The following is a 27,362-nucleotide window of genomic DNA, read 5'->3' as shown; positions in this document are numbered from 1 at the left end:
ACAAACAATAGAAGACATTTAAAAATAACAAAGGAGAGAATATGGTGAACATAGATATAAAAAAGGAGGAACATCATGGAAGGCAATAGACAAAAAACGGGGTGACTGTAAAATGGAGATAAAAAACTGTTTAAAAATAGCACACACAAAAAGCCACACATTGCGACAATTAAAAGAACACAAGGCACAGTATGACTGGAGCATAAAAGGTATTGACGGATGGCGAAGCACATAACAAACACTGTCGTCGAACCCCAAGGCAGTACACAATTAAAATCACACCTCTTGACGCACGGGAGAAAGAGCACTAAACACAACACTTATGTGGCTCACTGACAATGATTAAAACGGAGGATCTGCCAGGTGCAAGGAGATGAGGGAGACTGGAAGAAGGGAGGGAGGGGAAGAGAGGGGGGAGATGAGCGGGGGGTGCGCTGAAGAGGGCCAGGTAGGGAGGGATGTGGGAAGGAAAGAGGCAAGTATGGGGTGCAGGGTCTGGGGGAGAGGGGAAGGAGAAAAATCCGCTGTGGGAGAAGGAGAGGAGAGGAAAAAGGGGGCCCTGGGGAGGGGGGGGGGGGAACAAGGCCAGGTTATAGTTGGAAGGAAGGGTAGATGTCACGACGAAGTTCATCATGCAGGAGGGGGAGGCGTTGGAAATTGCCCTGATGAAGGAGATGGAGGGTGTGGAGGTGGAGAGAGGGAGGGATACAGCAAGAGAGGCGCGGCAATGGTTGGGGGGTGGAGAGGAAGGAGGAAACCAGTGGGTGGGGGGGATCAATCCTGCGGACAATGTAAAGGATGCGGAGATGTTGGAGGAACAGGAGGAGGTGGGGGAAGGGAATCAGTTCATACAGGAGCCATGTGGGGGAAGGAAGGCAGATACGGAAGGCAAGGCGGAGCGCATAGCGTTCAAGGATTTGGAGGGCTTTGTAAAAATGGGTGGGGATGGAGATCCAGGCAACGCTGGCATAACAGAGGATAGGACGGATGAGGGATTTGTAGGTGTGGAGGATGGTAGAAGGATGCAATCCCCACGTCCGGCCAGACAGGAGTTTCAGAAGGCGGAGGCAGGAATGGGCTTTCTGTTGGACAGTCTGGAGATGAGGGGTCCAGGTGAGGTGTCAGTCGAGGGTGAGGCCAAGGTATTTCAGGGTGGGGGTGAGCTGGATGGCACGACCATAAAAGGTGAGGTAGAAATCATGGAGGCGAAAGGATTGAGTGGTGCGGCCTATGATGATTGCCTGGGTTTTGGAGGGGTTGAGACGAAGGAACCACTGGTTACACCAAGTGGTGAACTGGTTAAGGTGGGTTTGGAGGGTACGTTGGGACCGTTGAAGGATATGATAGAGAGCCAGGAAGGCGGTGTAATCAGCATACTGGAGAAGGTGGACTGGTGGGGGTGACTTGGGCATATCAGCCGTATACAAAAGATAAAGGGAGAGGACAGAACCCTGGGGGACGCCAGTCGTGGGATAAAAGATATGGGAGTTGGTGTTGTGGAGGGTGACATAGGAAAGACGGTGCGAGAGGAAGTAAGCAACCAGACGGACAAAATTGATAGGCAGGGCGAAGGTTTGGAGTTTAAAGAGGAGACCAGGTTGCCGTACACGGTCATCGGCATTTTGGAGGTCAAGGGAAACAAAAATGGCAGGGCGACAGGAGTTGAGCTGGTAGGATATAAGGTGAAGGAGGTTGACGAGTTGGTCTTCAGGAGAGGAGGAGGATCGGAAGCCACACTGGGTAAGGGGGAGGAGGTGGTGTTGAGCAAGGTGCTGATGGATATGGTGGGAGAGGATGAATTCAAAGACCTTACTGAAGATGGAGGTGAGGCAGATGGGACAATAGGAAGAGGCGGCAGAAGGGGGTTTGTTGGGTTTGAGGAATAAGAGGATGCGGGAGGCCTTCCACAGGTCAGGGTAGAAGCCAGTAGAGAGGATGACATTATAGAGATGGGAAAGGACAGGCAGGAAGGAATAGGAGCTTTCTTGAAGGTGACAGTAGGTGACACAGTCGTGACCAGGGGCCATGTTGCATTTGGACCAGAGGATAAGTTTAATGTCTTGTGCTGTGATGGGAATGATTATGTTGGGGGGGGGGGGGGGCAACTGCCCCAAGTACCGGAGACTAGGAGCAAATGGAGCGACTGAGGTATCAGCACGTTCCATGATGCTGGGGAAAAGAGAGTAATCAAAGTGGGGATCATCGGGGATGGAGAAAACCTCGGAATGGTGGGAAGCGAAGTGGTTGGCCTTACTGAGGTTGTCAGGAAGGGGGCGATCGTTATGGAGAAGGGGGTAGTAGGGAGCAGAAAGGGAACCAGTAAGGCGATGGAAGGCGGACCAGTACTTGGAGGAGTTGAATGGGAGGGTGGCTTTGAGTTGTGTGCAGGTCTGGTGCCAGTCTCGGCGTTTCGTTACTTTAATAAGGTTCCATACGTGTCGCTGTATTTGCCGGTGGCGTTGGAGTGTATTCCTGTCACAAGTGCGCAGGAAGGAGCGATAGAGGCAGCGGGATTCACGGAGGAGGAGGACAGCCCGCGGAGGGAGAGTGGGACGGTGTGGGTGGATGGTTTTAGTAGCAACATGGGCCTCCACAGCGTCAGTAATTACCTTCTGAAGGAAGGACGAGGTGTGGATGATGTCGTCAGGATGGCGATAGGTAAGAGGCTGGCTTTCAACCTGGGTGGAGATGGAGTCCCGGTAGGCATTCCAGTTGGCACGATGATAGTCATGGACGACCTTGGGAGGGGGTGCAGGGTGCGGAGCTGGAGGGGGGCGGTGAGCAGACGTTATGGTGAGAAGGACAGGGAGGTGATCGCTACCTGTGGAGTCAAGGACGGCGACAGCAATACGCCCAAGGAGGTTGGCGGAGGCAATGACAACATTGGGGGTGGTGTCACTTTCGGGTCAGCTGTGCTGGGGAAGGGGAACAAGGTCACCTTGGATCGTGGAGAAAAACTGATGCCACCGCTGAAGGGCAGCAGGAGTGCGGCTATGGATGTTGAGGTCGGCAGCAATCAAATAGGCGGAGAAGGTGCGGTCAGTGCGCGAGATGAAGTCATAACGAAGAGGAGCAGTGGAGCAGACATAGATGGTGGCACAGGTAATGGTGAGGGAGGGGAAGAAGACGCTAAGGATAAGGTGTTCAGTGGGGTCATTGAGGAGAGGCTGTGGCCGGATGGGGATATGCTTAAGGTGGCCAATCGCAACTCCACCCTGTGCACGAGGACCAGGAACATCAGTGCGGTGGAGGATATAGGGAGAAGTGTGGATAGAATGGTGGGGCTGGAGAAAGGTTTTGTTCAAGAGGAAGGTGTCGACCTGGTGGTGGGAGAGGGCGTGCATGAGAAGGTATTTGTTGGAGTGGAAGGAGCGAATGTCCTGGAAGAGGATGCGATACTCGTGCCACGCCATGGCGGGAAGGAAGGGGGGGAAGAGAGGGAAGGGAAGAGACTTAAACTAGGGTGTCGAGGTGAGTGAGGGTGAAGTGGGCTTGGTTGTGGCAGTAAGTGGCGAAGGTGTTCAGGTGGAAATCGGAGTGAGCGGCAAGGGAGATTTGTTGGAAGGTGTGTGGGCACTGAAAAGGGTGAATGTTTTGGAGTACAACGGTAAGGAACTGGATAATGTCCTCGGCCGTTGGGGGTGGACGGAGGGAATTGTTGGGATGGACAGGGGGATCAACGGGATGAACTGGGACTGTAAGCTCAGGGGTGGCTGGAGGGGGTTTAGCTTTACACTTGTGGGAGTAGGTGGGATGGGGGCCATTGCAGGTTTTACAGGAAGGAGCAGCAGCGAGGTTGGGGCAGTTCTTAAGAAAGTGGGAGGCCTTGCAATGGGGACAGGTGGGGGGGTTTTTGCAGTTGGGAGACAGGTGGTCATTGTACATCAGGCACCACTGGCAACGGTAGGATTGGGGAGGGGATTTGGAGGATTCGACAGGGTGGCGATGGTGGTATATCAGGGCACCCTGGGTGAGGAGATGGTCAATGAGGCGGACTCAGAGAATACCCGCATGAGGTAGGTGGGACCAGAGGCATTGTGGATACGGTGGGCAGAGCGGATTTCCAAGTCCGGGTGTGAGTTCAGTTCTGCCAACACTTCATCCTCCGTGATCACCGGGCTGAGCTCGGTGATCACAGCGGTGTAGGTGGGGGGGGGGGGGGGGGCATGGGAAGGCTGGGGCTGACGAGGAGTGAAAGTGGAAAGGAAGGGTGTCAGAGAGGCGTGGAGGCCAAACATAACTCGTGGGAGTTTTCGCAGGAGGTCCGTGTGAAAGGATGGGGACAGGGACTCGATAAGGACTGAGTCCCTGCGGGGAATGAGTTGGGAGATGGGAGCACCAGGTAAGTACTTTCGTATCTCCACGGTGAGGGTACGAGCATCGAGGAACTTAGGATCGGGAGTTGACAGGACAAAGGTGTAGAGGGTGGGGGCCGAGGTATGGGTGGCAGGAGAAGGGGTGGTGTCTGTGGAGATGGCAGGAGGAGGGGAGGTGGCGTTGGATTTTTGTGGGAAGTGGTGGGAGCAGAGTCAGTAATGAGGCGCTTTTGGGGTTTTTTTGGAAACTGGAGGCTGGGAGAAGGGGAGAGGGATGGGGAGGAGAGGGAGATGGCGGGTGGCAGATCCCTGTGGCGTAGAGGAGGCGCTGGGAGAAGCAGCCGGTCCAGTGGTGGCGACAGTGGCTCGGCACGACGCGATGCATGTGGGAGATGCAGATGACGAAGCGACGGGGTGGGTGAGAGAGGGGAAGCCGACCACCTGAGGGGCGGCAGCAGAGGCGGCAACAGAGGCGTACGTGAGTGCGGGGGTAGTAGTGGGAGCTGTTGAGGGTGTGGAGGCTGGAGGAAGGGTGCAGAGTTGTGGTTATGCAGCAGGGGAGGAGATAGAGGGATGGGTAAGTGGGTGAAGGGGAGGGGAGATGTAAGGTTGGTTGGTTGGTTTTTGGGAAAGAGACCAAACAGCGAGGTCATCGGTCTCATCGGATTAGGGAAGGACAGGGAAGGAAGTCGGCCGTGCCCTTTCAGAGGAACCATCCCGGCATTTGCCTGGAGCGATTTAGGGAAATCACGGAAAACCTAATTCAGGATGGCCGGACGCGGGATTGAACCGTCGTCCTCCCGAATGCGAGTCCAGTGTGCTAACCACTGCGCCACCTCGCTCGGTAGGAGATGTAAGGATGGAGGCCAGGGGGAGGTGTAGATGACAGTGGAGGTGGGAGTACTCATAGCAGACTAACGGTGACAAACAGACGGACGGGCAGCAGGCGGCGGCGGCGGCGGCAGCGGTTACGGCGACGGCGATGGATAGCGAGCAGGCAGGCGGACGGACGGACAGCTACAACAGCAAGCGGAAGGCGGGCAGACAGACAGACCGACTGACAGACAGACACAATCTTCGAAGACGGAGATTCCACCCTGAGAGTAGCCCAGGCTTTGCAATCTGACGCTTTCGAAGGAGGGGATCCAACCCTCTAGATGGAGTCTCTCTAGACTAGGCCTGCCATGTGGCGGCGCTCGGTCTTCAATCACCGATTTAGTGGCGACACGTGGGTCCGACGTATACTAACGGACCGCGGCCGATTTAAAGGCTCCCACCTAGCAAGTGTGGTGTCTGGCGGTGACACCACAAGATACATAACTAAATGGATCGGCGGATGAATGTGCTAACCCTCAAGAGTGGATGCTGAGTTACTTCGTGTTGTACGTTCGATAAAATTCAAAGACAATAACCTAAATACAACAAGACAAAGCGGTTTATATAGCAGACAGTGTTTTCCTGCAATTAGACTAAACTACTTGTTACCAGCGTGGGGTGCATTCGAAACCACAATATGTTTTGGATCAGGCTACTAAAAGAGATTTAGCATTTTTTTCCGCTGACCCCTTCAATTACATTTGGCATTTTATTCACTATCCTTATCTCTCTGCATGTTTTCCTGCTTCTCTTAGTAATTCCTGACATACGTCTCTCCAATCTTGATAGGAAAATCGTTATGTGTACAATATTCGGGTTACATATTAAAATGAATAGTATCTGAGAACTCAACCAGGTATGAAAGAGTATTTGATGCAGAAAATTAGAACCAGGATAATTTTATGTTACTTCATCAATGTTGACCTCACAATGAAAATATTGTTTATGAACAGGTACTGGTTCCTTTCCATTATCTTTATGTCCTGCAACTAATATTTACTGGTATGGAAATGTTAACCCTTTTGGTGCTGTGGACGTTTCTACATGTCCCGATATGCCATTTCCCCAGATGCTGTAGGCGTGTAAACGCTCACCGCTTGGGTTTTCCTGCAGTGCTATGGTCGTCTGGATGCGTGCTGAGCCGCCGATCTCTCACTGATACGGACTAGTTAGTTCCATGTATCGATGAAACAGAACATTTCGAGTATTTATCATCCAACATACGTGCCTCATTGCATGCTATCATTTGCAAAACCTCGTTTCGATATCCTTAACTGTTTATGAGATAAGACGATTGTTATGATGACATGATTCACGATGCGCAAGAACGTGAATAGGCGCGCCTTGAGTGACCGTCCGTCGGATATGAAATCTAATAACTTTAGAACGAAACGAGATATAGGTCTGCTCTCAATTTTAAATGAAATTTCATATCTTAATTACGTTTCGTTCTTTGCAGTGTACTTGCTAAAATCAACTACACACAAAATTTACACAATGCGTTTCTACCTCTGCAAACTCTTTAAAATTGTGTACAGCGTTTTACTTAATTTGATGCAGAATAGTAAGTACGACTGACAACGATAAAAATTCATTCCTTTACCGAGTGAAGATACCAGATTGTAATATGAAGAAATCATATTTTTCACCTAATAGTTTTCGATAAATCGGCTGAAAAGTATTTCATATCGACCGGTACGCCGACTCTCAGCACAAGCATCGTCATTTGGCGAGCGGTACAGTCATAACAAAACCCGCCCTCGGCACGGAATGCAGGGAACGTGCCTGTAGCAGCGAAAAGGTTAATGCTGAGATGGCTCTTGCCATGATACTAAAAGTAGTTACCCTCCTTTAAAAATTGTGGTTGTAATATAAAAATAAGAAAACAACACACTAATAAAATGAAAATATATTATAAAAACAATATAATACATAAAATCATCAGACACTACTTGTCTAAACGTGGTGGACTGAAATCTATTGCCGCATTAAAATAGGGAAACATTTACAATCATTACTACATCATGTATAAATCTCAGGGCAGATTATCTCATCTCACAGCTCGACGGAGTCAGTTTTGCATGCAGGTGTGTTCGGAATATCGACGTCAGCACAATGCATCGACCACTCTACGATGTTTATGGAGCATCGAGTTGACTGCTATCAGCTTTGTTCTTTCGTGTTCTGTGGCTTTGTGGTGGCGCCGTGGACGCTTAATTCGTTACTTGTTTTGAACTGGCTTAGTCGTCCCCGCCCCCCCCCCCCCCCCCCCACCACCACCACCACCCCCTAGGCATCGCATTTTTTGCACGATGCGGTGTTCCTGGGAGTACGCTGTAGTCAACTGTTATCAGCAGAGACTATCTCGCAGAGGCGCTAGTACTGTAGTATTATGACGCTGAGGTCAGACAAGGAAAAGCCGCAAGGGTTCGTCCATTCAACACTGTGCGAAAATGAATATATCATAAAGCGACGACAAACATGGAAAATGAAAGTAGGAATCTACCACCAAGGATGAAGACTGTGTCGACAATGGGTTGGCACGCGCCTAAAAGAGAAACTCACTGTCTCTTCTGACTGCTTGCTTGCTATCTCATCACTTTCTCTTTCCCATCTGGCATCTCCAACTCATCAATATCTCTTCACTGTGTATCCACCTGAGTGACTGATTCTCACTGTCTCTCTGACTGATCCACTGCCCCCAGACATTGAATTTCCCGTCCTATGGACTTCGTCTTTGGTGTACACAGTTTGCAATCCCACCCAATGACCGACTAATGCTCCATGACTACACCTTTCGCTCTCATGCAGGGTGAAAATATCGAGAGATTGCTTGTAACCTCCGTAGTACAGTCTCATTCTCATACTCCTCTTTGCTGTCACAGTTCTCAGTCCTGGCTGCAATCTCCACAGCGAATTGTTTCAAGTGCTTTTCTGCATTCATAAATTCTCATGAAGGCAGCCCCGCAATAACAAACTTGTTTGTTTGTAATGGGAATCACTGTGCATAGTCCAAGTTCACCCAGATGTTCGTGACTTGACATAGCATCCGTTTTACTGTACTACACATAGGGTAACCATTTCTCGATCAAACCAAACACTTCAGTTAAACCGAGCCTACCTGCCTATAGGGAAAATTTCACATACTGGTGGCGGACTAAGCATTCACTCATTCCCTGAGTGACCGTAGGAGACATATTATAATATTTATATTTTGTGTGGGGGAGGGACGGAGAGGGCATCTGAATTAGCAAATATGAAAAAATCTGTGCAGTTGCACTGATACGAGACTTTTTTTTCTTTCGAAGTGAGTTCCATTTTAAACAACCCACTGTATGATTATGGTCGCTAATCGAATATGCATGCTTATCTGGAGGAACAGACATTGCTGACGAAGGTACATTGTTTAATGTGAATTGTGAACACAGACACTGTACAATAAAATAAGTTGTCAGACCCCCTTCCCCCTCAAAAAAAGCGGACCTCGTTTTAGGTGGGATAAACGCTAGGTTAAAGAATATGTCTTTTCACCTTGATACACAAATATGCTCGTTTTATATAGTGAACCATTGTATAAAATGAACGTCAAAACTTTAAAAACATTTTCAAACACTGAAATTTAAACACTTTCATATGCATGTCGAAGCTGCAAAGTGTCATATAATAAGACACACGTAATTGCAAAATACCTGGGCACTAATTTTTATGGATAGTTCCGCCAATGTAAGTAAATGAGAGGCTGCATGTTCTGTTCCTGACTCGTTTCGCTTCATTTTGTTTTTTGAAGCATCTTCAGTGGTTTGAAATACATGTTTGTTTTATGTATATAATGCTTGCATTATATAATAGTTGCATATGTTTCTATATTTCAGTTTTTTATTGCTATTAGGTGATAAATAACTGTCAGCAGCATAAGTTTCGTGGAGTGAGGTTACTGTTTGAATCTGTTTACAGTTTGCGACCTTGTTAATCTGCATGTGCCGTGCTGGAGTTGTACTTGGTCTGTACTTTCGACTTCTTTCGAACAGATTTCAGATGAACACCACATTTTCATTGTTTACTGTATACACAGTGAATACACGCAACCAAACACAATGAACAGTCAAAGTGAGCTTGTAGCATCTCACTTTTATGTTAAAGACTCCAACGTAGGAAAAGTAATTTTATTACGATATATTTTAATGCGCTGCCTTCTGCAGTTCTTAACAAGGTAGCGATGTTCACTTTTTAACTCTCTGATCGGCAGCAATGCTCCTCTCAGCGAAGGCGCAGACATGATCACAGATGACTCTTGGTCGATTATTCGTAGAACATTGCGGTTTCTTGTAATGAGCTCAGCCGCCAGTTTAAGGGACCAAAACATAATTAATTATTACTGCGGTTTCTAATGTATTTAGCACATAATATGGGTGCATTTTGGTAATCATAATCTACAGTGTTTTAAAGAAAATTAAAGAAAAAGTAAATAAAGCTTTCTCTTTATCATTTAATAGTCACTTCTGATTCACTCAGATTTCGATGTTGGCAGAATAAACTGCCGGACAGCGACAACGTTGTAGAGAATGCAAATGGTCCTAGTTTCACGTTATAACAACTTCATACGGACTACAAACTTAAAATTCCATTAATTTATTAAATCTCAAAGTTTATATTTAACAATATGCAAAAAGTTTTCAGTTGGAATGTGTCCGAAAAACGCCGAAAAGCGTCAACTCGAGAACGGTACGTACTGGTTAATAAGATCACAAATCGAGTAGAACGAAATAGTAATTTAACCCCAAGGAACTTTTACTGCAGAAAGCAATTTCTCTCTTAACAACAACAACAACAACAACAACAACAACAGAAAACTGTAATATAATGTCTCTGTAATTATTATAGAACGCAATAATGACATACATAAAACAAAGATGTATTACAGGCATCTGATGAAGATTCACAAATAAACAGAAGAGAAGCGCGTATGGCACAGGACAAGCAGCCTTTCACTAAAGCATATAGACGGAACACATGTCCACAAATGCAAAAGAAACTAGGGAACTACTTAAAACATGCTTATCAGTTCTGTCTGCTCGTTCAACATACTGCCAGCCCCTCATATAGCATGTGCGTATATTTCAATTACGTCGAGTGCATCCATAAATCATCCGTTCTTGCTTGCATGTAGTACTTGTAAGCTTTGACGGCCTCTGAAAGAGTGTGGGTATTCTCTTTCAAATGTGACGCCACTGCGTCGTTAATGTTCGCAGTCCACCTAGTGCACTCTTTAAATCTGGTGTTGAAACTGTGTCTGCGTCATATAGAGCTTCTAAAATTAATCACAACTAATTTTATAGGTCTAAGAACTTGAGAAGGGGTCCCGCTATTTCATTTGTGTGACGTAGCAGCATATTCATTGTATTTTACAAATTGCCTGTTGGCTTCTGTCTCGGATTTTCGGTCGACGTTTATTTGATTGTATTTTTGACATTTCGCAAGTACGAGTGACTGGCATTGTCAAATCTTCACCCTCTAGTCTACCACCAGTAATGGTGGGTGAAGCTTTGACAATGCCAGTTACTCGTGCTTGCGAAACGTCAGAAGTACTATCAAATAAACGTCGGCCGGAGAATGGGAGACAGAAGCCGATAGGCAGTTTGATAACAAGTGGCCAGGAAAGCCTTAATAATTTCGTGTTCATTATATGCTCTGTACGGAAATTAATATTTACTATTTTTCAAACCCACGTGATTCTGTCCAGGATTTTACCAATATACGGTACCGAGGCGTACTTGTTGTTCCTCGCAACTTCATCTTCACTAGCCAGGGTAATTTCAAAATCGGTAGTTGCTCCATTTTTATTTTCTTTAATTTATCGGTGATCATTACATTTGTCATGTTGCTGAGTTCTCAAACAGTTAAACTAGGTGATCTTCCTCTTCATATGATTGATATTCTTGGAAATAAATGAAACAATCTCCTTCGATATTTTGTATCTTTTCATTCAATAATGTTTTATGGAAAAATTTAATTGGATAAGTCATCACTTACAAGAGAAATATTGATTGTACGAAAGCGATCAGCAAGTATAATATGACGTACTCACCCACGTTCATCTTGTAGATACTTCTGTGAGGAATCAGACATTCTAACAGAACCTCCACAACAGAATTTCTGTGACAGGCGTCTAGTGGGGACAGTAGTTAAAGTTACGATAAGGAACACATGTTCAGAAATGTACAATTTGCATGTAAAATAAGTTTGAAGCTGAGATCACTTTCAAACCTCCTACTTCACGGTAAACACACACCAAAGATAACGGGCTCTGAACTTGTGTTCTCCAGAAGTCCTTGACATCGACAGTACTACAAGTACTCGTAGTACCAGTTTCTAATAGAGTTGCAGTAATCCGATAAAAAAGGTATGTGGATAATAATCAAACCAGCTATTGGTTATGGCGCATCTTCGATATACTTGCAGATATCGATAGTTTTGCCTAAAAATGGCACGGTGGCTCTTCTCGAAATATCAGCGATTGTCGACGACGTAACGTGGCTGCATTCCTTAAGCTATTTGAACAACGTGCAAACGGTCTATGGAACACATAACTACCTAACCAAATAACTGTGGGTAGAAACCGTTGTTTTGAGTTACCTATCGCAAAGTTTCCAATTCCTTGCCTACCCCATGGCTCTCATGGAGGCGTTAATTAATTTGTAAGTAAAAGACAATGTCCTGACTGACTGACTGCTGACTCATCATCGTTTAGCCCAAATCGCTAAGGATAGAAACTTCAAGTTTGAAGAGGGTGCGGATCATACACTGAGGGCATCGTTTAGGAATGGATTGTCCGAAATTCCACTGCTAACGCGCTGAAATAGGGGATGAAAGACTTTTGATAACGGTGTCACTTTTAAAGTAATTTTGAAGCTAGGACTACGAAAACTGGTCTTTTGTTTCTCAGCCAGGCAGTGAAAAGTATGTATTTCAGCATTTTTGTAAATTCAACTACTAAGGGGAAAAATAGTGGGTGAGAAATTTTTTGAAAATAAATAATTACTAAAGAACAATTATAGGATTTTTAGGGCCACATCGATGAGAGTTGGTATTTGATTTCTCGGTTAGAAATAAGAAAAAGTACGTCTTTCAGTGTATTTGGGAAATAAACCCCTAAGGGTGTGACATAGAGGATGAGATTTTTTATGAAAAAGTTTCATTGTAAAGGCATTTTTAAAGCTAAATCTATGATAATTTTAATTGGTTTCTTAAAAAATACGTGTTTCACTGTTTTTGGAAATTCAGCCACCATGGCGATTAAAAGGAGGATGAAAGTTTTTGTGGAAATATTTCATTGTGCAAGCATTTTCGAATCTAAATACAAGAAAATTATAATCGGCTTCTCTGTTAGAAATAAAACATACGCAAATAACTGTTTTTGAAAATTCAGCTCCTAAGAGGGTGAAATAGGGGTGAAACGTTATATGAAAATATTCCATTGCGAAAGTGTTATTAAAGCTACAGCTTTAAAAATTGGTGTTTGGCTTCTCATTTAGAGATGAAAAAATATGTATTCCACTACTTTTGAAAATTCAATTCCTAAGGGGGTTAAGTAGGATGAGACTGATTCACGGACCCATCATTGCCCAGCCCAAACCACTAAAGATATAAACTTGAAGTTTGGAGAGGGTGTGGATTTATCTTTTAAGAAGGAATTTTCCGAGATTACACTGCTGAGGGGGTGAAATAGAAAACGAAAGGGTTTATGAAAGTATGAAGCTGTTAGGGGAGTTTGTCAGTTAGAACTATGAAAACTGATATTTGATTTCTAACTCAGAAAATAAAAAAAATACATTTCTCAGCATTTTTGAAAATTCAACCACTGGGTAAAATAGTGGGTGACAGTTTTTTTTAAAAATAAATAACTACTAAAGAACAACTAAAGGATTTTTAATGCTACATCTGTGAGAATCGCTGTATGACTTCTCGGTTAGGAATAAAAAAAAATACTTTCTGGAAAATCAACCCCTTTGGGAGTGCAATAGGGGAGGGAAATTTTTGAGAAAATATTTCCTTAAATTAAAAAAATTGTAAAGCTAGATTTATGAAAGTAGTATTTCACTTCTCGGTTAGATATAAAGAAATGATTGTTAGGGGATAAAAGTTGCTACGGAAATATCTCTTCAAGAACGCAAAAGACATGGTGAACGGGAACTTTGAACACCACCAGAATCGCTTTTTGGTCAGAAGTACATTAGGAAAAGGCCATGCTTACATGGCCTTGATTAGCGTGAAAAGCTTACAAGGTGTTGCAGTTTGTGAACAACATAAAAATTCGATTAAATAAAAGCAAGTAAATCTCTGCAGGCCACACACTGTACGCGAACGTAGTAGCGGGCACTAAGCCAGTTACGTTATATATTGAAGAGTGACGAGACAAAACTGAATGACAGGAAACGCTATTTGGTAGCACCAGTGGGAGCAAGATGGCTGACGAAGCACCACTGTGTCGAGGGTACGATTCTGCAGGTAAGGGAGGGAACGGGAATTCGGTGGCAGACAGAGGCTGCTCCACCCCTGAGCCCCGCTTCGCTTCGGCTCGCCGTGCCGTGCCGTCCCTAATGCCTGCCCGAACATCGGCGCGATAACCGTTCCATCGGAATGGCGGCGTGTACCGGCGCGGCAAACTTCCGACGCGCGCCAATAACCGGTAATGGTGATGCATCGCACAGCAGCCCTCCCCGCCGCTAAAAACCAGCCGGCGCCTGCATGCGCCAGTTAAAGGGCAAACGTTGAGTGAAACGCGACCGCCGCGCGCGCCGCCAGGTTGCAGAGCGGCCCTCTTACGCGCCACAGCATTCTGCACTTTCAGCGGAAGCTGGCGGTAATGGATGTGTAATAGAGTGCAAACCGCAAAGCTGCTGCACGATCCTAGCCCACGACCGCAATCGCGTTTGAGCACAGTGACACTCAAATAGAATCGGTCATTTCGATCACAAACGTTGCAGTTTCGTTATTAGGTGGTATGCCTTACGACCGTGTCTATACAGCTCTAAAACTGCTGCGTGAGTATTAACACACACAAACAGGAACTCGTTATTTCAGATGTTCTGGGGATTTATGGAAACGAGGAAAGGAACACCGAGACTTTCAGAGGTACATATTTACAGCAGTTGATTTTTCCGTGCACAAAGGCGGCAGAATTTAATGTAAATCTAGTATGGTACTGCATCGCCTGTGTTGTTGGTGACTACGTGAAATGTATTTCCAGTTGCGAATGTGGACAACCATCAGCTGTATAACAGAAGAACAACAGTGAAAATTTGTGCCGGACCGGAGCTCGAACTCAGATTTCCCGCTTATATGGAGTGCTCTCCTTAGAATTAGGCAATCTGACCACGCTTCACGGCCAGGCCTGCACTTGCATATGTCGTCAACTTTGTGTCTACAGCCAGCACCCGTGCGTCCGTTATGTATATTCCCCCACAGGGGAGACATTTTAACTGAAAATCGCTTGCCAGGGGCCGCCAGATAAAGAGATATTGCAGTGCCTGTGCTGTTCAGAAGTGCTATGCAATGTTCCTTCGCACACGCATTCCACTACACAGCTGATGTTGGCTGTTCATATTCGAAGCTGCGAGTTCATTTCATGCCTGTAGGCATCACAACGCCTATGCCTTCGAACATGCATGCCCGATACTGGGTAAGGGATTTTAAAGTAAAATGTCCCCTTTGCGGGATTATACGTAATGCATGTACGAGTGCAGACTGCGGACATATGGTCGACTACATATGGAAGTTTGCGTCTGGCCTTGAGTCCTGCTCTGATAGCCTAATGGTAAGGTGACTGCTAGCGATAAGCAAGAGGTCAGCAGTCGAGTCCCGGTCCGGCACAAATTTTCATCGTTGGCATTACGATATACACCCGATGGTTGCCCATATTCGCAGCTGCGAATACGTTTCATATAATATGAATCAGGCCGAGCCGCACAATAATCTTTGGTTCGGTGTGAGGCGGTGGTGGGGTGAGTGGACTGTTGTGGGGCTGTGAACCACTGAGGGCTACGGCGGGGACGAAGCCTCTCCGTCGTTTCTAAGTCCCCCGTTCAATACACAATACACACGTTGAAACAATGGACCCCTCGTCCTTTCGATACCGCAGAAGGTCCACATTGGCTAGTAGACTAACCTAGCTCGGAAAAAGGCGAAATTGTCTCAGCGAATAAGCGAAAAAGTTTCAGAGAGCTGAATATAGCAGAGATATGAAAAGATAACTGACGCGACCTACGAAAATCAAAAAATGAGAGCAACAATGATATTTCCAAATGACTAAATTTGAATGGTGGAGAAATATTAAAAAATGAACGAACGTATGTTTTTATGACATCGAGCTTTATAATTCTATCAAGTAAAGAACGATAGTATTGTTTAATGACAAAAATGTTCTAACAAAATATTATAACTCGTAAAAAGTAGCTGGCCGGAGTGGCCGTGCTGTTCTAGGCGCTACAGTCTGGAACTGAGCGACCGCTACGGTCGCAGGTTCGAATCCTGCCTCGGCCATGGATGTGTGTGATGTCCTTAGGTTTGTTAGGTTTGATTAGTTCTAAGTTCTAGGCGACTGATGACCTAAGAAGTTAAATCGCATAGTGCTCAGAGCCATTTGAACCTAAAAAGTATGAGTGTCCGATAATACTCGATCACCCCCTATGCCTATGCGAGTAGTTACCACAGAACGCCGCTTCAGCATTATATTATTCTGTTTTCAAAACTGAGAAAGTGTTTCTCAAGGCACGGCACTGCTATGTCTAAGGCGTCTGCCAAGATAAGTTATACCAGCCCTTTATATTATCTGTTAATAGATAGTTCCTATGAAAGTTTTTAGGTATTTCTTGTTTGAAAGCAAAGTATTTACCTGACTGTTGCTGAAACTGTGGTATATACAAAGGAATCTCTTAATGACTGACATCTTTTTCATTTTATGGCATTTATTAAGCTATTACATAGGTTTATATTTGAATGATTGTATACAGAATGTCTCAAAACCTTTAGGGTCACAGTAATAGAGATTTGAACTATCCTAAACAGGTTATTACGATTTCACGAATCAATGTTCGGAAATAAATATTTAAAGCTGTAAGACGTAGTAGAATGAAAAATGCTACTCAGAGGCCTGAATGTGAACTGCATGCGTTTAACAAGAAACAGCTGCCTAGCATATGACTGCTGGTGACACTACATAGGAAAACAATACACAGTCGTCTTTGTGGTGCCCACGGTGGAGTAAACCGATGTCTGCGACTCATGCTCCGTTGCGAAGATGGAGCATTAGTCGTTGCGAGAACTTGCTGACAGGCGTTTAATCTATGGTGCAATGAGATGTAGTGCTCGGAGAGCCGAACAAACGAGCAGACAGAAAGTTTCACAACAGGTGCCATCCTAACTAGAAGAAATTTATCACCACGGACTGAAACTTAGCTGCGTCGTTCAAGCCACAGACGGCTTGCCACGCTTCTAGACAATGAGTAGTTTGCAGAGTTTAATTTTAGGAAATGGCGTTGGGTGGTGTGGGAGAAGATTTATGAAAAACTTCCGTCAACTTCTCTCTTGTCTGTGAATTGCGCACTTCGACGAGCATCGTATGGAGTCTTTTGTTAGAGCAGAAAATATCTCCCTGTTATAAACAAGTGCAAGTATACATTGTCATTATTTTCGTTATACTCATTGCAGACGAATTACTGCACCTGTGATTTAAATCGGCCGTTTACGTGTCCATGACAAGCAACCAGTCCCTATTTGATATGATTTATTGTACAACATGAATACTGCAAGCTGCAGGTGCGTCCGTACGTTGGCAATATACATCTAGTGTGGCTTAAAATTAATCACTCATTTCTTTAACTTATGCTCAAATTTCCATTATTTTCACCAGACCGTGATGCACTTAGTCCAGAAAATAATGTTCCTACAACACCTCCATCGATAAGCCGTCAGTGGTTCCAGAAGTAGTTAATGGTAAATAAACCGTATCAAATTAGAAAAAGGGACTGGTAGGGTGTCGTAACTACATAAACGACCACTTGCCAGAATTATCAGATGTAGAAAAATAACAGAAAATGTGGGCAACTAAATTATATTATACAGGGTGTTACAAAAAGGTACGGCCAAACTTTCAGGAAACATTCCTCACACACAAAGAAAGAAAATATGTTATGTGGACATGTGTCAGGAAACGCTTACTTTCCATGTTAGAGCTCATTTTATTACTTCTCTTCAAATCACATTAATCATGGAATGGAAACACACAGCAACAGAACGTACCAGCGTGACTTCAAACACTTTGTCACAGGAAATTTTCAAGATGTCCTCCGTTAGTGAGGATACATGCACTCACCCTCCGTCGCATGGAATCCCTGATGCGCTGATGCAGCCCTGGAGAATGGCATATTGTATGACAGCCGTCCACAATACGAGCACGAAGAGTCTCTACATTTGGTACCGGGGTTGCGTAGACAAGAGCTTTCAAATGCCTCAATAAATGAAAGTCAAGAGGATTGAGGTCAGGAGAGCGTGGAGGCCATGGAATTGGTCCGCCTCTACCAATTCATCGGTCACCGAATCTGTTGTTGAGAAGCGTACGAACACTTCGACTGAAATGTGCAGGATCTCCAGCGTGCGTGAACCACATGTTGTGTCGTACTTGTAAAGGCACATGTTCTAGCAGCACAGGTAGAGTGCCCCGTATGAAATAATGATGACGTGCTCCATTGAGCGTAGGTGGAAGAACAATCAAGACATCACCAACAATGCCTGCCCAAACGTTCACAGAAAATCTGTGTTGATGACGTGATTGCACAATTGCGTGCGGATTCTCGTCAGCCCATACATGTTGATTGTGAAAATTTACGATTTGATCACGTTGGAATGCATACTGACGAAAGTAAAATGAGCTCTAACATGGAAATTAAGCGTTTCCGGACACGTGTCCACATAACATCTTTTCTTTATTTGTGTGTGAGGAATGTTTCCTGAAAGTTTGGCCGTACCTTTTTGTAACACCCTGTATTTCAGTACAATTGATTCCGCACAAAAGGGAAGTGACCATTATTTTACGAAAAACTCATTTTGTCACTATAGTGAGAATGTCAGTGTTAAATCCCAACTTTTTGGCTTACGCTTCTCAGTTCATGGGGTATTAAATTAGCTGCTCTTGCAATTTTGCTAAGAATGCACTGAACTGGCCCCCCTACAAGACCTCTGTACGTCTGTGGTCGTCTGTAACCTCCAGCAGGTTTTATTTGCTGACATAGTACATATCCGACACAAAATACAGCGGAGAGAAGTACGAAATCCACTCGAACCTTGTAAGTATGTCGATCGAGCACGGTTTTGTTGGCCAGACAGCTCACAAAATTCCATCAATGATAGGCAACAGCTTTGATAAATATCTTCCATTTCCTAAATGTACGTGTCGTGAAACACATATCCTCTCAGCGCTAGGAAATGTCAAACGCAAGCTCAGATTTGAAGACAAGTAAGCACATACCCGTACGTGAGCATCGTTGTGTCCGGAAGGACTGATACTCTGCAAGACACCGTACGGTGCGTGGCAGAGGGTAACCTAACCACTGCTAGTCATTTCCTTTCCTGGTCCACTCGCAAATAGAGCGCGGGGAAAACGACTGTCTATACACGCCCGTATGAGCCGTAATTTCTCGTATCTTATCTTCGAGGTCCTTACGCGCAGTGTATGTTGGTAGCAGTAGAATCGTTTGGCAGTCAGCTTCAAATACCAATCCCTTAAATTTTATGAATAGCTTTTCTCGGAAAGAACGTCGCCTTGCCTCCAGGGATTCCCATTTGAGTTTCCGAAGCACCTCCGTAACACTTGCGTGTGGTTCGAACCTACCGGTAACAAATCTAGCAGCCCGCTTCTAAATTGCTTCGATGTCTTCCTTAAATCCGACCTGGTATGGATCCCAAACACTAGAGCAGTACTCAAGAATACGTCGCACCAGCGTCCTGTACGCGGTCTCTTTTACAGGTCAACCACTGTTTTCCCACTGAATAGAAGTCGACCATTCGCCTTCCCCAACTCACTTCTCATGTGCTCGTTCCATTTCATATCGTTTTGCAACGTTACGCTCAGACATTTAAACGACATAATTTTGTCAAGCAGGATATTAGTAATAGTGTATCCCAACATTACAGGTTTGATCTTCCTACTCATCCGAATTAATTTGCAGTTTTTCACATTCATTCACCACACTAACCCGAAATTTTGTCTAAGTCGTCTTGTATCTTCCTGTGGTCACTCAACTTCATCAGCAAATAACCACAGTTTGTCGCCCAACCCGTCCTCAAAATCATTAACAACAGAACTCCTATCACACTTCCCTGGGGCACTCCTGACGATACCTTTGTCTCTGACGAACAGTCGCCGTCGAGGACAGCATACTGGGTTCTATTACTTAAAAAGTCCTCGAGACACTCACATATCTGTGAACGTATTCCAAATGCTCGCACCGTCGATAACAGCTTGCAGCGGGGCACCATGTCAAATGCTTTCCGGAAATGTAAGCCGGCCGCTGTGGCCGAGCGGTTTTAGGTGCTTCAGTCCGGAACCGCGCTGCTGCTACGGTCGCAGGTTCGAATCCTGCCTCGGGCATGGATGTGTGTGATGTCCTTGGGTTAGTCAGGTTTAAGTAGTTCTAAGTCTAGGGGACTGATGACCTCAGATGTTAAGTCCCATAGTGCTTAGTGCCACTTGAACCATTTTGAGCCTGTTGCCCTCCATGCATTTTTCGCAGTCTCTCATTTGACAAAAGGGCAAGCTGAGTATCGTACGAGCGATGCTTTCTAAAACCATGCTGATTCGTGGACGTAATCTTTTAATTCTCAAGAAAGTTTATTATAATGGAACTGAGAATATGTTCAGGGATTCTGCAGCAAACCTAAGATAGCGATATTGGTCTGTAATTTTGCGGGTGCGTTCTTTTATCCTTCTTATATGCTGGAGTCACTTGCGGTTTTCTCCAGGCGCTTGGAACTTTGCGATGGGCGAGATATTCACGATAATTGCAGGCTAGGTAAGGAGCTAATACCGTTGCGAGCTGAAAGCAAATATAAGCTATAAGTTGGCGACTCATCTGGTAATAAATACGCAACCAGTCCCTTTTTTAGTTTTTTGACTGGTTGCATATTTATTACCGGATAAATCGCTTTTTTTAGTTTATTGACTGGTTGCATGTTATTACCAGATAAATCGCACAGTTTAAATCACAGTCGCAGTTCGTCATCCACAACGGATATACTGAAATGTGCTATAAAGTTAACGGTAGCAACTGAGGTGGCTGTGTGTCCTACGGTAGGGTCACTTGCATTGGATCCGTCTAAGAGCCTTCGGAAATAGGGAGATACATAAGGACTTACACTGAAGTTCGTTAGTTACGTACTTTTTGTCTCTCAGCATATGTAGCTATCCAGCATGTATGCAACAGGTTCAGAGGGACTACAAGAAAGGTTAAAGTCCTACGAGAGTATGGCTCTACCAGTGCTAATTGCGCTGATATGAGACGCGAAAATGTCAAGTTCCACACCAGTGGTAGGAAATCGAATGACGCAGACAGAACCATCCCTTCCAAAATATTGGGTTTTATAAGCTAGGATATCTGTTCTCCATGTTTCCTTGAATTGGGTACAAGCGATAGATCATGCGTGACGGATCTCAGAAAGTACCATGGACCTCTCAGAGTGTGCTTCTCTCCATTCGTCTGTTGCCGCGAGGAAGGGTTCCTTGCCTCTTTTGCTACAAATAGTATCAGTAAGTGTCGCCCGTATGGCGTTTGGTGGGAGCGGGGCTGAGCGGTGGTCCATATGCTGCATGGCGGAGGGTACCATACATTATTGCTACACATTCCCTTTCCTGTGCCACTCGCAAGGGAAACAAGAGGAAAACGTCTCTCCGCACGTTTCAGTACTAGCCCCGATTTCTCTTATCATATCTTGGCGGTCTTTGTGCGAGATTATGAGAGTATGATGATTGTGCAGTATCCTGCAGATGTCAATCTTCTAAATTTTCTCAGTAGAGTTTCACAAAAAGAACGTCTTCTTCCCTCCAGGCATGTCCATTTGATTTCATGGACCTCTTCTATAATACTCGTGTTTTGATGGAACCTTCTGGTAACTTTTCAACATTGCGCCTTGATATTTAATAGCTCTGTGAAGCAGCTCAACAATAACTCTGTTTCCCAACACTACAGGATTGTTACCACAGCCACCTTCATTGGCTTACGTTTTCCGAAATTCGAAGAAAGCTGCCTTTCATCACACATAACAGAAATTCTACCCAAGTCATCCAGTATCCTCCTAGATTCACTCAAATACAACGCTTGACGGTGCACAACTGTGGTAAGAACCGAGCGAGGTGGCATAATGGTTAGCACAATGGACTCGCATTCGGGAGGACGACGGTTCAAACCAGCGTCCGGCCGTCCTGATTTAGGTTTTCCATGCTTTCCCTAAATCACTTCAGGCAAATGCCGGGATGGTTCCTTTGAAAGGGCACGGCCGACTTCCTTGTTCATCGTTTCCTCATCCGATGGGACCGATGACCTCACTGTTTGGTCCCCTCTCCCGAATCAACCAACCAACCAACATTGTTAACAGCAAACAGTCGCAATCTCCTGTTCCCCCTACCCGTAAAATCATTTACGTGTATAGGGAATGAGAGGGATCCTATTATACTTACCCGTGGCATTCATAATGGCACCCTTGTCTCTAATGAACACTCGCTGGCCAGGACCATGTACGGAGTTCTACTACTTAAAATGTATTCAAGCCACTGACATATCTGAGAACCTGTTTGAACGCTCGGACTTTCTTAAGTTTGTAGCGCGCCAGTGTGTCAAACGCTTTCCAGAAATCTATAAATATGGAATGTCCCTCTTCCCCTTGAGCCTTCGTTGTCAGGAAAGGGCAGTCTGAGTTTCGCAAGGACGATGATTTCAAAATGGGTGTTGATATGCGAATATAAGCTTTTTCCCCCACGGAAAATGATTGAATTCGAACTTAGAATATGTACAAGAATTCTGCAACAATCAACGCTATGGATATTGCTCTGTAATTCACTGTTCCGTTCTATTAGCATTCATATTTGCGGTACCTATGGAAGTCACCTACGCTTTTTCTCCAGCCGCTCGGAAATTACCGCTGGACGATAGATTCTCGACAAGTGTAACGTAAATATGGAGCCACTGCCGATGGATACTCCCTGTAAAACCGAGTTCAGATTCCATCTGGATCTGACGACTCATCTCTTTCAGCACGTGTCCTGAAGATAAAATCAACCTATCAAATTATAAGCAAAATGGCGAATATCAAGAGAATCCGGAACCGTGCTGTGATCCAATACCTTCATTTGAAGGGAATGACGCCCAAGGAAATTGCAGAAGACAAGCGGAAGTGCTCCGTCTTAAGCAACAGTGAAAACCTGTGTGTCCGACTTCAAACGTGGAAGAAAGAGTGTGGAAGATGCGCCAAGGAGCGGAAGGACTGTCACCGTTGTCACTTATGAAACTATGACTGTAATTCAGGATACGATTTTGTAGGGTCGTCGAACAACGTTGCAGCACATTGAAACCACATTTGGAATCTCCGATGGGTGGCCGTACTCATGATCATTGTCGTGCATATTTTGGGAATGCGGAAAGTTTCAGCTCGGTGGGTCCCGAAAGACTAGAATGCAGATCAGAGACGGGAGAGTGTGCATTGTTGTGAATAAATCGTCCTCCAATTTGAAGCGGAAAAAGACAGCTTTCGTGCAAGATATGTGACAATAGACTAAACTTGGGTTCACCACTTTCATCCTGAGACAAAACAACAGTCAGAACAGTGGACACATCCTTCATCCCCTACCCTAAAAAAAATTGCGGGTGCAAGAATCAAACGGTAAGGTGATGGCATCGGTCTTCTGGGATACAGAAGTAATTATGGTGGATTACTTGCAAAAGGGTGTAACTGTCAATGCATCATACTATTGCATCTTCTTGCGCCGTTTGGGAGAAGAGAAAAAGAAAAAAAAAAAAAAGAAAAAGACCTGGAAAACCGGCACGCGCAGTTTTCATGAGGACAACGCCCCAGCGCACAAAGCCCTAGCAACACTGGAAAGTCTGCTGTGACTGCGGGTTGTAATTATGACGTCCCCACCATATTCTCCAGATTTGGCTTCATCAGATTTTTTTTCTTTTCCCAAACCTAAAAAAGGACCTCAAAGGACGACGATTTGACAATGATGATGCAGTGATTGATGCTGTGAACGCTTGGTTGGACTCGAAATCGGAGACCTTTTATTTGAGTGATTTGCAGAAGTTATCTGAGCGTGCCCGCAAATGTGTTAGTGTACACGGGTATTATATCAAAAAATAAATTGGTGTTATGAAATTTCTGTCATTCTTTATTTGTTAGGTTAGAAATCTCTCTCCCCTCCTCGTACATTGTCTGTAATTACTCTAAATTTGAGTCAGTGCGGAGATCATTTCTTAAACAAACCTAATAGATTTTTTCTCCACCTATCTGCGACGATATTGTCTCGTTTCTAATGACTATCGTTTCGACCAGATGTTAGCGCTAACCGTCCTTTCCTCCTTGAAAAACTCTGAAACTCTAATTGCGTTTCTACGTAGAACGTATAAAGGAACAGTCGAATGAAAACGTCGCAGATTGAAACGTCCCCTTAGAAAAATTATTGAAGTACTGTGCTGATAAACCTCTTACATTATTTGATTTTCAATCAGCTGAGCAAAACTGAACTTACACAGACATTTCGCTCTTTACCTATTCTGATCAACACTAAACTGACACACAATATTTTTAGCGCAACGGCCCAACACTACAATAGAAAATATTACAACAATGCCACCCAGCCACAGACTGCACACAGCACAGCCAGTGATTTTCATACAGAGCGCTATATGGCGTTAACAATATAAAAACCTAAACAGCCTACTTACAAGATGTAAGAAGTATGTTAATTGTTTAGTATTTATAAATTAATCGCCACCACTGTTAAATATATTTACCCTACTGTGAGACAAGGTGGACAGTGCCTGCATGGAAAAATGTTGGCAGTTGCGTGCCGAACCATGATCATACCCTGACGTGTCCGAAGCAAATCGACGGCCACGAATTTGTTTCTTCACGGCTCCAAAAACATGTAAGTCGGGTGGTAGAAATCTAGACTGGGTTGCGGATGTGTAAGGGTTTCCCAGTGAAATTTCTGCAGCATAGTCGAAATAATCTCCCAGCATGTGGACGGGAAGTTCTTACACATCCTCCATACAGTCCCGACCCGTCCCCATGCGACTTCCACATTTTGGAGTCCTGGAGAAACACATTAACCACCGTCGATTTGCATCGGATGAAGAGGCACATGTCTGGGTACAATCATGATTGCCTGAGGAACCACAAACATTTTTCCAAGAAGTCATTTACCGCCTTGACTCACAGTGCAATGAACACATTAACAGTTATGCCGATTACATTTCAAGTAATAAAAGTCTAATTTCTTTCTTTTCCATATCTCTGTTTTCATTTTTCTGCCCCTTACACTTACACTCCAAGAATGCCCAGTGTATTCATTCTGAAATCGCTACCATTTTTGCAATGTCAGAAATATCATTGGCTTACCCGGTTACACATTTTACAGCACATTGAATTTGCTGTACTACTGGTTATTCTTATTAGCAGTGTTATAAACTTAAAATATTCGTTTTATTTTAAGGAAACTAAATAATTATGCCTGTAATTATCCTAAAATTTAAGGATACTCTTGAACACAAATCATGACTCTTGTTTGGAAGTCCAAAGTGAAGGAAAATATCTTTGTGGCTAGCCAACTATCGGTAATCAGTAATACATTTAATACGATAGCTCTATCAGAATGATGAGCGTTAAGAAAACAGTAATTTCAGGTCATATTTTTCTGACCTTAAATACACGGGATATTTCAAAAAGAATATCGTATTTATGAGCTTTGTCATTTTATTACCTTTGATTTACATCGATGAATTATACATGAAACAAAATCAACTCCAGTAGTTTGTCGTGCAACCGTTATATTCGAGTGCAATGTGTCACACAGCATAAACACAGTTGGCAGATTCCTCCCAAACCATGGTTACCGTATCTAGAGTAGCTGTTGCAGTTAATATCTTGAAATCCTCAACACAGAACTCACTGAAACTGTTACGTCGCATTTAATTTTGTTGGCTGATTTCTTAACCCCAAGTGTGTCTCATATGCTCAACATTTTGGTTCGTCAGTTCACACCGTCCCATGCCCTACAACCTATTTTCAAAGTGATGTTAGCATGCCAGAGCCTTAACGATGACAGTCATATTTAGAGATGCACTATGATCTGTAATTACAGATAAAAGGCTTTCAAACAGTCAAATTCCAGCGATTATCTATTCAGTATCGCCATCTTTACTGCCAGCGCCACAAGTGACAATTTGACATAACAGACGCTGATGTTCTTTCATCCTAGTGCTGAATAATTTCTATAAACCAGCTAAGAATTGCGGTATACCCCGCTATTCTTTTTGTGATACTGTGTATGAACTGTTTACTCGATTCATTGGGAACGAAAAAGTTCAAGAAACTAAACGTAGAAATGTTTTACTGTGTGTCCCAACATATAAGTGGTACGCGCGCGCGCAAGATGAGAACTTCTTTTGTTTCTCTCCCTTTTCGCCTTATCTGTTATCTCAGGTGACAAGATGGCGGCCATACAGCGGAGGAAGACGTCGTCCGGCTCTGACGTGGACGCCGTGCTGTGGTTCGTGATCCTGCCGCTACTGGCGCTAGCTGCCAGATAAGCTCGTCGCCCGCGACGTGCCACGAACCCCTGACCGCCGCCTGGAGGCCGGCGCCAGCCTCTCTTGTCGCATCGCCGGCGACGGCGCCAGTGCCATTCTAAACAAGAAGTTTTTCACCAGTCGTGACTTTTGTCCTCCCCTTGTGCCACAGAAGTATTTCACTATTGCTTGTATTCTGACCCGATCCCAGTGTAAATGTATTTTAAGGACAATACCGGAACTGTAATGAATAGAGTATGGACTTGCAGATGATTCTCTTTCGTAGGTTTTAATAAAATGTTTACTGAAAACTGAGACTCTTGACTACAGTGTAAGAGCCGCCTACATCGTTCGACGAGTTCTCTGTTCGTCACAGTTAATCATTCTCTTCTGAAGCAGAGAAGTCCGATGGGAAACTTAGAGGCCCACGTGAGGAGAAGAAATTTGAAATCCTGTACATCAATATTTTAATTCGATGTAACTGTTACAAATTTTAAACTTTAAGCTTCAATTATTGACATTTAAAAAACATTTAATTACATTTAGGATACTATATTCAAACGTTGTAGCCACTCTAATTTTCTTCTTCGTTAGCTTAGCATCAATTATGTAAAGACCATAATTTTTATATCCTATGTTATCATGAGTAAAAAAATGTGTACATAGCATCTAGATATATTGATTCGTAAAGAATTCCATTAAATCTTGAACTGGTAAATATTTTTATAACGTGACTTTTTAATGTGGAAAGTCTTCTTTAAGCTGAAGCATCAATTTTGGGCTTAAAATTTCGCAGTGCTGGAGATCACACATGAATTAATAAGGTAAGGTTGTGCTCAAGCCGAAGACTGCTTGTAGACAGCAATCAAGACGCAGAGGAATTAAAGACATTGGCAGCCACCGGGCATTGATTTATATAAATGGGCAGGTAGAAAATTTATGCCAGACCAGGATTCAAACCTTCGTCACAAATTACATCATCCAGTCATAGTGGTCACCACGACCGCGCAGAGTTCCCTCCTGACATACCCAAATGCTCAACTACACAACACACTACAATATAGTGGCCGTGCTCATTAGCCTTATTACTGGCGTCATCTCGCCGATTCAAATAAGAGTTCGAGCTTAGTGTGCATCTGCACTGAAGGTATCATTGGACGACACTGCCTTAATTATAAACAACAGATATAGAACACCATAATATTCTTCTCCGCATGTTCCCGGTGGAGGTGGCACGACCTTAATTTTCTCCGACCATTAAACGTACTTATCCGGCCAGTTAGAGGGGGACCTGCAGTTTTAACTTGGACTTCGAGCCAAGGATGCATATAACTAGCTC

The 27,362-nt window shown here is 44.3% G+C and overlaps 1 protein-coding gene across 3 annotated transcripts in view; it reads left to right on the top strand.

Moving 5' to 3' along the window:
- Window positions 1-26,741, top strand: part of LOC124616008 (hemicentin-2-like) — a 1,911,634-nt gene extending 1,884,893 nt beyond the window's left edge. For 2 of the 3 annotated variants that reach the window (XM_047144219.1, XM_047144220.1), the window contains one exon: window positions 25,929-26,741. In XM_047144219.1, the coding sequence (XP_047000175.1) occupies window positions 25,929-26,044 (116 nt within the window). In that variant the 3' untranslated portion in view covers window positions 26,045-26,741. The remainder of the gene's footprint in view (window positions 1-25,928) is intronic. The other variant, XM_047144221.1, reaches the window with a different exon arrangement.
- Window positions 26,742-27,362: the final 621 nt, after the last annotated feature.

Source organism: Schistocerca americana, chromosome 5 (assembly GCF_021461395.2).
Source record: "Schistocerca americana isolate TAMUIC-IGC-003095 chromosome 5, iqSchAmer2.1, whole genome shotgun sequence".
NCBI lineage: Eukaryota > Metazoa > Arthropoda > Insecta > Orthoptera > Acrididae > Schistocerca > Schistocerca americana.
The sequence above is the reverse complement of the archived record's forward strand: the minus strand, read 5'-3'. Positions and strand labels throughout refer to the sequence as shown.